The sequence below is a fragment of the Hemibagrus wyckioides genome, linkage group LG06 (assembly GCF_019097595.1).
Source record: "Hemibagrus wyckioides isolate EC202008001 linkage group LG06, SWU_Hwy_1.0, whole genome shotgun sequence".
Lineage (NCBI taxonomy): Eukaryota > Metazoa > Chordata > Actinopteri > Siluriformes > Bagridae > Hemibagrus > Hemibagrus wyckioides.
Window position 1 is genome coordinate 28,646,139 of NC_080715.1, and position 12,086 is coordinate 28,658,224.

General features: G+C 42.0%; 1 protein-coding gene across 2 annotated transcripts in view; it reads left to right on the plus strand.

Moving 5' to 3' along the window:
* acvr2aa (activin A receptor type 2Aa) overlaps window positions 1-12,086 on the plus strand; it is a 44,424-nt gene that overhangs the window by 14,921 nt on the left and 17,417 nt on the right. The window contains exons 2-4 of one of the 2 annotated variants that reach the window (XM_058392055.1): window positions 3,545-3,755; window positions 5,254-5,405; window positions 11,052-11,206. In XM_058392055.1, coding sequence (XP_058248038.1) covers window positions 3,545-3,755; window positions 5,254-5,405; window positions 11,052-11,206 — 518 coding nt within the window. The remainder of the gene's footprint in view (window positions 1-3,544; window positions 3,756-5,253; window positions 5,406-11,051; window positions 11,207-12,086) is intronic. The other variant, XM_058392056.1, reaches the window with a different exon arrangement.

The window sequence follows — 12,086 nt, forward strand, 5'->3', positions numbered from 1 at the left end:
GAACAATATTACAGTTCTTGTGTAAAATGTTCAGTTTCGACACTTTTTTTAAGCAAATTAGTTAGAGTATTTTATTTTTTACATGTCAGGTCCTGTGCCTTCAGAGAATTCGGTGTTTATATCACACCTTTCCCCGGCGTGTTTTTTAGGCGCTCACCTTTTTAAACTCGGTTAGCCCGGCTGACAGAAGTGTTTCACGCTTCCTCGTTAAAAATAGCAGCCGAGGAGCGCTCACGTTCATACGACCAGCAACAGAATATGGGTCAAAGATTTATCGAGTCACATTGAGGAGAGTTTAGAGGGTGAACTGGCTTTCCCCACTACTTTCCCACTGCTCCCTGGAAAAGCTTTATGTGCTCGTTAGCTCCTGCAACCAGACGTTCTCCAGAGGGGACGAGAGAAAACACGGTGGAGTGAACTGAAAAGAAGGAGGAAGATGTTATGGGTATGAGAGGAAGAGAATACTGAGGGTTTCCGGCTCTTTTGGACAAAGTCAACAAGTCTTACATCTAGACAAACTTCACTGCAGCTAAAGTTCTAGCCTTAGCTTTAATTAAAGTTATGTTTGTTAGAACTGTTTGATGTTGTATAGGATTTTTTTTCTTCTTTTCTTCCTAAAACCACCAAATGCAAATATTTCTTTGTGTTTGATGAACAAATACGTCCTCAAACTGTTACCACAAAGTAAGCAGATTGTTGTCTCTGTATGCTGTAGATTAACTACAGTTTCCCTTCACTGGAACTAAACCCTGTTCCAACATGACAATGTAGCTGTGCACAAAGCACAGAACTCCATGAAGACATGGTGTGTGGAGAAGGTGGAAGAACTGGAGTGTCCTGCACAAAGCCCTGACTGAACACCTTAAGGATGAACTGGAACACCGACTGAACCCCAGACCTCCTCAGTGTCTAATCTCACTAATGCTCTTGTAGCTGAATGATCACTAATCCCCACATCCACAGTCCAACATCTAGTGGAAAACCTTCTCACAGAAGAGAAGAGTGGAGTTGATTATAACAGTGAAAAGACTAAATCTGTTGGAAGAGTAGATCTAGCTGTGATGGGCAGATGTGAACAAACTTTTGGCCGTGTAGTGTATCAGTAATCAAGATGTATAACAGAACCTAATTACAATCACCTCATGATCACATTACTGCACATTCCCTGCTCTAATGCTTCATTTGAACTTTTCATTTTCACATCCATTTCTTGAAGCAGTGATTCCTCAACGTTCTCCACATTCCTGATCAGGGCGATTGTAGCGTCTCTGGAACGGATCCTCTCTGTTTATCCCCACCAGGGGGCTATTATCTAATTAATTCCACCGAATCATTTGTACTCGATGAGTCATTCGCAGCAGTCGAATTCAAATGAATCACTGAATATCAATTTATTTTTGGTAACCTATATACAATAAGGCAGACAAAAGCTGACTCGCTTCTACAACAGACCAGTGAAATAATATCAGTGCTACGACCATCTAATAACATACACTCCCACTATGCTCCACCCCCTGCTCTTTCAGCCTCATCTAAAAAAGATAGAAAATACTTCTTTTACAAGCTTCTTCATCTAATAGCTTATAAAATACAAATCCAAGATGTCAACGCTCATCTTTCAACTCACCCGAGGCGGAAAAAGTACACGGCTGAAATACTTTAATTCCATCGCATTTTCCACATGAAAGATTACATTAAAACACTTTTACGCTGATCGCCTCTTAGTTCTACGTTTTATTGCAATACTTCACCTGTATGTAAATTGTCCTATAATATAGCCTAGGTGTGTTTCTTTCTTTCTCGCTGTGAGGAATGTACAAAGATAACTGATTCATTTGTAATCTAAAACAATCACTATGTTCATAACTCTGGGTATTTTTTCGGAATCGGCTGTTACTTTTCTTATTTGTAAGTAAAATAGGGACATTTGAGTATTTCAGATTGCTGTTTAAAATCGTTATTTATAACCGTACATCGAGCCATCACTGATCGACCCTTCTACACATCTTCTGTGAGGTTTTTTCGTTGTAGCACAGTCATCACGAGAAAGCCTTTTGCGTCAGATGAGATATTCTGATCGTACTGTTTCAGCAGAGCAGATGAACAGAGACATCCATGAATATATCATCTCCCTTTCTAAATGTAACTTGCTCTGTCTTTTCCCCACCCTCTCTCTCTCTCCCAACATGAGCAGTCAGGGGCCACAGCTGTAGTCGTTTGTACTGTCATACGGCACGGCTGGTGCGCCATTCGACACACAACACGAAGCACGTTTGCACATTTATCCTGCCTCATCTGACAAGTCCTGACAAATATAATGTACAAGTTTTGGTGTGTGGGGGTGAGGGGGGTATCAATATTTCTGAGCAATGACCAACTTAAATTCCTTACCAGTTGTCTTGCCAATAAAGTACTTAATAGGAACCACAAAGAAAAACACACACACACAAATATGTATAAGCCAGTACACGCAGGTCTTATTACACATCTTTTTTTTTTTTAATGCCCTTGCTGGTAAAGTTTTGACCAATATCGTCCCCTCCACCCATTTGCTAAGATGGCGCCAGCTGTCTCTCCTCTCAGCCTGCACAACCAGTTCTCAAATACCTGGCCTCGAGCTCCAACTGCTTCTTAACGTCGCCCCGAGTCCCTTTAGCCCCAAGGCGACAACCATTGGCAGCGTTGTGCAATGCAAATGCCAGCAAGTGCTTAAAAAACGTAAACGTGACTCAACAACTGTTCATTAAATTTAATAAACGTCTTTTCACACCCTGCTTGTTTAAGTGTTTTTTTTTTTTTTGATTTTTGTTTTTTTTTCTTCATCAACCTCCCCTCCATCCCCAAAAAAAATTAAATTAGTTGTGGGATGAAATAGTTATGTTCGGAACAATCAGAGCTTTCAGGTATAGATGCCTGAGAGATCAGGAGTGATAATGACTATTGATAATGGCTTCTTGTTTGTGTAGTAAACACGCGCATTGACAAAGGAGGCATCAGATGATATGCAACATACCACACACACACACACACACACACAGAGAGAGAGCTTGTGGTCAAAAGATGTAACCAGCCACCCTTCAGGTCACCTCAGAGTACACATGGTCTGTTTTTGGCCACAGACGCTAAATAGTGTTTATTGTTTGATTTAACCGTGTTAGGGTTTTTTTGGTTACCCACATACAAATGTAAAATAACGACTTTGTATCTCAATTTTCCACCTCATTTAAAATCCAGTCATCCCAACGATTCCCCTATGATTAGTGCAGTAGAGCTAAACAGTAACTTGGTCTTGATTTGTGTTGGTGATCATTAAAAACATTTAAAGTGTTAGTACTATTCTTAGAGATCTCTGGCTGTATGATGTATGAAGATCGACATTGCGGTTATTTCCAGTCTTTCTCTCTTTTTCTGAACATACGACTGCGCGATGTGTCTTTCATCAGTTTGGGTTGCAGCCGAGTGTCTGCCGTTTCTGAACAGTTGCATCACGCTGTCGCAGTGGCGAATTAAAGAATAAAATGTCCCACTTCCCTCGTCTGTGCAGGCGCCATCCTGGGACGCTCCGAGACCCGCGAGTGCGTACACTACAACTACGGCCCAAGCTCAGAGCAGCAGGGCAACCGGACTGGCATTGAGGCCTGCGTCGGAGACAAGGACAAGCGGCTGCACTGCTTTGCCACGTGGCGCAATGTTTCCGGGAACGTCGCGGTAGTGAAGCAGGGCTGCTGGCTCGATGACGTCAACTGTTACGACAGGTAAAGTTTGGTCTTACAAACTGGAACCACTTGTGTTAGAACGAAGGTACTTGGCATCAAGGCTTAACCAATTGTAGTTACATGTCCTGGGATGCCAATGAGACAAGTGAGTGTGTATCATAAACACAACTCTTTTTGGGATTTTTTTCTGTAGAAGTTTATAGACAAAGCCGTTGTTTTAGAATGCCCATAATGAGGAATTGCAGTCACTTTTTAGTGAAATTTTCCAGCAGCTTCCTGAGCAGTGTAACTAAATCCAGGCAGTGCTGCTGCTGCTGCTGCTGTGGTATTATGTGGCATTTAATGTTTAAAAAAAAAAAAGAGCAGATGAGCTGAGATGAGATGGGCTGTAGAGTTGTCATACCTTGAAATTCATGCAGTTCTCCCTCTAATAAATAAATAAAAAAAATAAATAAAGAAGCAACTCCAGCCCCAGAGTTGTGACAGGCAGTCTATAACTGTCATGTGTCCCGCTTATTCACTGGGCACCGAAACCAGTGCAAAAGTTTCATCATCCTGTGTAACCTCTCGAAGAAGTTTGGCCCCTGAAGTTTGAGAAGCTGAGGCTTCTTGGTAATTTCCTGTCCCAATTAATGGAAGAATAGTGGCAATAAAGAGAAGTCACGTTCATTACGGACACTTTCCGCCGATCCTTTGTGGCGGAGTGCGTTCAGGGACAGCAGTAAATCCCCCCATTCATTAGCCATATGGGCTCCTACTAAAGATAGCACACATTCCACGCTGAATATTGATACGCAGGCGTCCCAGCTTCGAGTAAACATGTTTTCTTGTCGAGATTTGACGTGAACCCGTTTGCCTTTCTATCACCATGGGGGTGGGAGAGGAGGCAACAATCCGCTCGTCCTTATCTGTCCATCAGTAGAAAGGCGGCAAAAAGCCAAAGCAGAAAAGCACTTGCCTTGCACTCTCTGTGCTTGCCCTAGCATGCTGCTGAACCTGTTTACCTCACACTCGTTGAAACTGGAAGGGATTTTTTTTTTAAAAAGGCAGCTTGTGGCACGTGTATGATGAGAAGTTAACAGCCTTCTCTCTGTCTCTCTCTCCCTCTCTCTCTCTCTCTCTCTCTCTCTCTTTCTCGTTCTTTTTCACTCCCTACTTATCCGAACAAAGGGCCCCTGGAATGCGATCCACTCTCCTTATGTTTGCAGCCGTGTGTGCACGATTTCCTCTAGTGGGGTTTTTTGTTTAGTTAATCTTTGTTTATCTGCTCTGAGCTAAGCGGCGTGTGCCGCTCTTATGTGGTCTGGCAGCTCACGAGCGTTCCTTTGAAAGGTATCCGTCCTTCTTTAGCGTTCTTTATTGTGACAAAACTAAATACCTGAAAAAACAAATCACAGAAAGGGGGCATTGAGTGCGCTTGGATTTCAGCACCAGACATGTTCATGATTACTGGCTGTCGTGTTCAAAATGACTTAATAATACAGAAATTATATTTCCAGTGTTTCAGAAATATTTGCTTTCTTGTCTCATCTCTCAGCACGGAGTGTGTGGAGAGGAAAGAGGACCCCGACGTGTTTTTCTGCTGCTGCGAAGGCAACATGTGCAACGAGAAGTTTTTCTACAACCCTGACGCACAGCCTGTACAGAGTAAGACTCCGATCACCGACCGAAGCAGTGGAGTTTTTAAGGGTACTGAAACTTCTTGTGTCCTTTTTCCTCTCACTTCCCACACTGGAGTCTCGGTCTAATCCTCGGTCTAATCCTGCATGCTAAACCGTACGTCTTTGTGTCTGTAACTGAGCATCATCTGCAACCTTGTACCCTAGGGAATGTGGTGTACTTTAACCCTTATGTTCTGTTCAGGTCAAAAAATTTAACTCTTCAGCATGTAGCTGTTATTGGCTTTAAATCTCAAAAGCAAAAAATGTATATTATAAAGATTACACTTGGGGAATTTTGACCTGAAAGGAACCAAAATAAAAAACTTGACTTTCTGTCCTTCATAATTATACACACACATCACACTCATATGCGCTTGTTAAACATCTCATTTCAGATTTATTCCTCCTTTAATGTCATAATCAGCTCCATTCTTCTTTTCTGAGAGAAGGTTTTCCACTAGATGTTGGATTATGATTATGTGGACTAGTGATCATTCAGCTACAAGAGCATTAGTGAGATCAGACTCTGAGGAGGTCTGGGGTTCAGTCGGTGTTCTAGTTTATCCTAAAGGTGATCAGTGGGGTTGAGTCAGGGCTCTGTACAGGACACTTCAGCTCTTCCACCTTCATCAGCCTTCACACACCATGTCTTCGTGGAGCTCTGTGCTTTGTGCACAGCTGTATTGTCATGCAGGAACTGGGTTTGAGCTTCTTAGTTCCAGTGAAGGGAAAATGTAAAGCTAGACAACTCTAGACAACTTCCAACAGTTTGGGGAAGAACCACATATGGATGTGATGGTCAGGTGTCCACAAACTTTTGGCCGTATTGTGTTCGTGTATATGCCCTGATTGTTTCCAGTGCTAGTGAGCTAATTATTTGGTACTGTGTTCATGAGCCACTGTGCCAAGCTATCTGAAATAGCTAGATAGCAAAATGCAGCTAGAAATGACCTGTTTACTTCCCTTATTCAGAATATATAATTAACAGATCAGATTCACAGACACTCTGCACATTTCAGGACTGTTTCAGCGACTTTCCCAGGAAGAATTTACACCGATCAGGCATAACATTATGAGCACTGACAGGTGACGTGAATAACACTGATGATCTCCTCATCATGGCACCTGTTAGTGGGTGGGATATATTAGACAGCAAGTGAACATTTTGTCCTCAAAGTTGTTGTGTTAGATGCAGGAAAAATGGACAAGCGTAAGGATTTGAGTGAGTTTGACAAGGGCCAAATTGTGATGGCTAGATGACTGGATAAGAGCATCTCCAAAACTGCAGCTCTTGTGGGGTGTTCTGGGGCGGTCTGCAGTGGTCAGTATCTATCAAAAGTGGTCCAAAGAAGGAACAGTGGTGAACCGGTGACAGGGTCATGGGTGGCCAAGGCTCATTGATGCACCTTGTGAAGGCTGGCCCACAGACGAGCTACTGTTGCTCAAATTGCTGAAGAAGTTAATGCTGGTTCTGATAGAAAGGTGTCAGAATACACAGTGCATGATGGGTCAGGGCTGTTTTGGCAGCAAAAAGGGGGACCAACACAATATTAGGCATAATATTATGCCTGACCGGTGTACATTCTATTAAAAAATGATTACATAACCATACCTCCATTTAGTGTTTCGTGATGATCGATTCACATCACTTTTCCAAACGCAAGAGTAGGTTTTGCTAAACTAAGCCAGGGACAACTATTATTTATTATTTATCAGAACTCCAGCAGTAACTGAGGCATATCAGTAGCTAAAATGGCATCAGATAATAAATGGTTGTGTTCTTGCTCCATGTTGAATCATTTAGCTCACCTTTCACCTATGACAGCATTCCTCAAACTGCTTTTCTTTCTTTCTTTCTTTCTTTCTTTCTTTCTTTCTTTTTTTTTTCTTTTTTTTTTTTTACCTCAGTCTTTCCCTGTTCCAGAAATGTCAAATCAATCACACTTCACGGTGAGTCACGACACTAAATAGCCAGCTAGCTTTTTTTTTTGCACGAACTAAACTCTGTTGACTCCTTGAAAGAAAACAAAAAGGTTGTGAGAGTTAGCACTTTGCACACTGTTTTACAAGATAGTTTAAATATATATTAAAAATTCAAATCAGATTCGATTTGCATGTGGACCTGGGGTAATTCCAATAACACAAACTGGCCATGTCATTGTTTTTCTCCGTCCTCCCTCCCCTGAGAAAATTACAGATCAGTGGAAAGACTGCTACTAGAGGTCATGTTTAGGCACCCAGCACATATACTATATTTATTTTAAACACTTCCTCAATCCAGAAATCAGCAACACAATGCTTAGATTTCTAGAAATTAAATGAAAGCAGTCTCATCTATAGTTTAGATATAAGTGTAAATGATCCAGTGTTCTAATGTTCAAACCTTTAATACAACATCTGTCCATGCATGCTGCAAATATCTGGGTTCAAAAGAGAATCCGTTCTGTGGAAACTCGCTCGTCCTGCATAAATTTCCATCTCAGAGGAAATTTGTTATTTCATGTGTCACCGGAGAATACAATCCCCTCCCAATACGGCCTCTGTTTCACGACCCTGAGCCCAGAAAGGTTGTAAGGTGACCCACTTTGTTTATACTTTTGGCTCACACTTGGAGGGTTATGCTTTAAAAATGTTTTCATGTACTGAGCACAGCAGCTTTTTCATTACTGCACGGTCCCCATTGTGCCCACGCTATACTTATGCAAATTCTGGGCTAAATATTTTCTATGCCAGAAACTGGTCCTACCAGTATGGCACAGTTTCCTTCAGCGGGGTTTTAGATTTCATCTTCATTTCTAGATTTTATCAGCTGTGTTTTCATTCGGTAAAAAAGAAAAAAAGAATGAAAGAAAGAAAGAAAGGGTCACACGTTGTTTCTTGTGTAAACTGATAGGCCCGGCCACGTCATTCTCTTTCTGCATCAGTATGAGGTCATAGTGGATCGGTGTCGATCATGCACGAAGCTCAACCAACAGTTAATACACAAAGCTGTAAGTCTTCAGTGCGCTCTGTTGGTTTGATGTAAAGAAGCACCAAAAGTATGCTGACAGTCTGTAGATTTGTCCTGATTTATTCGTTACAAAAGGATGGGATAAAGTTCCTTTTCCTCCCAAAGGTATTCAGCTTCAGCGGATATCGCCATCAACAGACGATATTTGTGAATCGCAGTAGTAAAATTCCTGTTAATTAGCTCTACTCTGACACTTTGCTTGAGAAATAGTTACAGATAATTACAAGAAATTTTTTCCCCATTACTAGAGATCTCACTATTAGAAAAATGTCACTAGTTAAACTAGTTAGTAATTTGCCCCTATATGTCAGTGAAGCATAGCTAGTGTGTCATATTAACTTTAACATTTTACTATAATCATTGCATTATGTAATATAAGATCAGGGCAAAGCGGTCCTTTGTCCTAACACATGTATACCTGCTCATTCATGCTATTGTCCAGTCAGCCAATCCTCTGGCAGCAGCCTGATGCATACAGATACAGATACAGCTTCAGTTAATGTTTATATTGAACAAAACCTCAGAATGCTTTGAACTGACAAGGAGGTTACACAAACTCAAATAAACACTCTTTACCAAATTGACGGTGAGCAGGGAAGCGCCTCAGAACATGCTGAACATCGAGGCTGATGGACTACAATAGCAGAAGGCCTCAGAGTTGTTTGTTGTTGAGATGCTCTTCTGCTCACCACAACTGAAAAGAGGGTTTTATTGACAACCCTGATGTCTGATGTGAACATTACCTGAAACTCCGGATGATTTAATGCATTGCCCTGCAGCTGCCACTGCCACATGATTGGCTGATTAGGTAACTGCATGAATAAAGTATGCGTACAGGTGTTCCTGTTTAATAACAGAGCATGTATATTAATATTACTGTAGTGTGGTGGTTCAATTGGTTAAGGCTCTGTGCTGTTGATGGGAGGATCAGGGTTCAAACCACAGCACCAACAATCTCCACTGTCGGGCCCTTAACCCTCCCCCTGCTCCAGGGGGGCTGTATCATAGCTGCCCCTGTGCTCTGACCCCAAATTCCTCAGCTGGGATATGCGAAGAAAAGCATTCCACTGTGCTGTAATGTATGTGTGGCGATAGTAAAGGCTTTATGCCCTCTTCTTTCTTTTATAAAATTCCCATGGTGCTTTGTGCATGTGCTGTAACCTGTGAAAACAACTCCTGACCATCATGCACTGTATGTGAAGAGAAAAGCGAATTCTAAATAAATCACTTTAATCAATTATCCTTTGTAGCCAAATTTATTAACATCTGCCACCGTGTACTGAAGACTACAGACATTTAGCAAGCGCTTGTCATTCCTAACATAGCTGGGATTCAGCCTTTTTATCAGAAGACCTTTATATGTTGAAGAATGCAGCTTTGATTTTAGTCAGAGAATTTTCTGCCAGTTCTTTATCATTTGTTATTTATATTTTAAAGGCATACCAAATGCCAGGTACAGGAAATGGTGAGCACGGTACATCGCGAAACATCTCCTCTGTCCAACGCGCGGCGAGGACGGGAACATTTTCTCCTCTCTGTCTAACGAAACAGCACACTTTTGATGTATTATTTGACATGCGGTTATTTACATTCAGATCCTGGCTGGCTTTTGGTATCTTCTCACGGCAGCAGCGATAGCTTACGCAACCACAGGCCTATTTTCAGCATCAGCTCACTCGATACAGAATGCCCCAGATATTAAAAAGCTGCAGCTCGCTGGGATGCGGAGAATTCCATTAAGCACACTTCACCTTTAGGACAAGCGGAATGTGTTTAGTGTGCTTGCGGTCAGAGCACTTTCATCCCAGAGTGAGGCAATCCCAATACTCTGACCAGATTGAGAAACAAGAATTGCTTCTTCTTTTTTTTTTTTTTTTACGCAGGGGTATTTATTTAAGTAGGATGTGCTTAAATACTCCTCTATAGGGTACTGAGAAGCAGCAGGAGGGACACTGTATCATGATTACCCTGGATCACACCCATCTCCAACAAGGCAAGCTGAAGGGTAGCGTGTGGAGAAAGCACCGTGCTTTTACCAAACAGACTGCCTGGTTTCTTACACACACACAGACAAACACACACACACAGGAAGCTTTCATGGTTTCTTCACTTAAGATGAAAGGCACTTTTGTGTGCACGAAAGTCTATATAAACGCGTGTACAAGCACATGATTGGCACGGATCCTTGAAAAAAATAGCGGGATCTCAGCACTAATCATAAAGGCAGTTCAAGTTAGCGACAAACCTGCAGAAATCAAACGTCATGGAAAAGAGAAAACACTCAGACTCGCAGCTATTTCTCTTAACAAGTTTTGTTTGATTTTGTTTCAAACACTTGAGCACAGTGGGGTAGAACTGCTTTCGCTATTGTGCTAATTAGCGAGTTAGCAGCTCATGCTCCCGCTTCCCTCTGTGTGTGTGTGTGTGTGTGTGTGAGAGAGAGAGAGAGAGAGAGAGAAATCAGTGTGATGCACAGCTAACAGTGCTTCCTGTCTACTTCATTATTCCACATTTGTGCAGTGCCTGTTTATGGTAATACACTTCCAGAGAATTACTCCACTATGTAACCTGACATGTACATTTGTACCTAAAGTTATAAACATGGTTTTTGACACTCTCTCTCTCTCTCTCTCTTCTCTCTCTCTCTCTCTTTCTGTTCTCCAGCCACGTCTAACCCGTTTACCCAGAAGCCACCTCTGTTCAGCACCCTCCTGTACTCTCTGGTGCCGATCATGGGCATCGCAGCCATCGCTCTCCTCTCCTTTTGGATGTATCGGCATCATAAGCTGGCGTATCCGCCCGTCCTGGTGCCCACGCAGGTAGGCCTGGATGTTTCTTCTCAACATTTCACAGGTTCAAGTTTAAAAAGCTCAAAAGCATCGTCTAATCTTGTTAGAGAGAGAGTGGGTCTGGGAGAGTTTCTCCTCAGGCACCATTTGACACTAGTGACCTCTATTACACTGATCACAGGAGAAACATGGATATGTTTATATGTTTATTAAAAACATAAAGGTGTTTTATTAGTAATAATAGTCGTGCTGATATTCAGTACAGCAGCAGGATTACGACTGTAATAAGGATTTCATCCAACAGTTTTACAAACAAGTCTCACATAGCCAGAGCTTCAGATTGCTTCAGAAAATCTGGACCCTATAGCAGCATTTATTGTCCAAGGATCGGCCAAAAGGGTGTCTGACTGACATGTAAAGCGACCAATCACAGTTCGTTTTGTTCCTTGTCATGTTTAAGGTCATGAAACTGTAAAGTCGATGTAACTACGAAAACAAACCGGTCTGCAACCATAAATCTTTTTATTTAAGAAAGCCATGCAAATGAACGAGACCGTGAACTTCACATCATTCGGAAAATCCAGCGTTTAGCTGATCCTCATAAGCTCTCAGTGTCACAGTCATAAACACAATGACTTCCTTCTTCCCTGAGGGACGTAGAGGAAAGTCACGACAGATTTGTTTCCAGGTGGAACGTACAAAAAAAAACACAATACACACGTCTCCTGGAAATCCTGTTGAATCCAATCAGTTGAGGACTTCAGAACTCCTGAAGCATTTCCAATTTTGTTTGCCGTATGCACCAGACGTTCGGTCAGAGGTCCGTGGGCGTGACGGCTGAGGCTGCTGAAGCCCTGAGAGCAGTTAATCTGATCCTAAATGATCTCTACTTGAGATTTCGTTTGCCTGA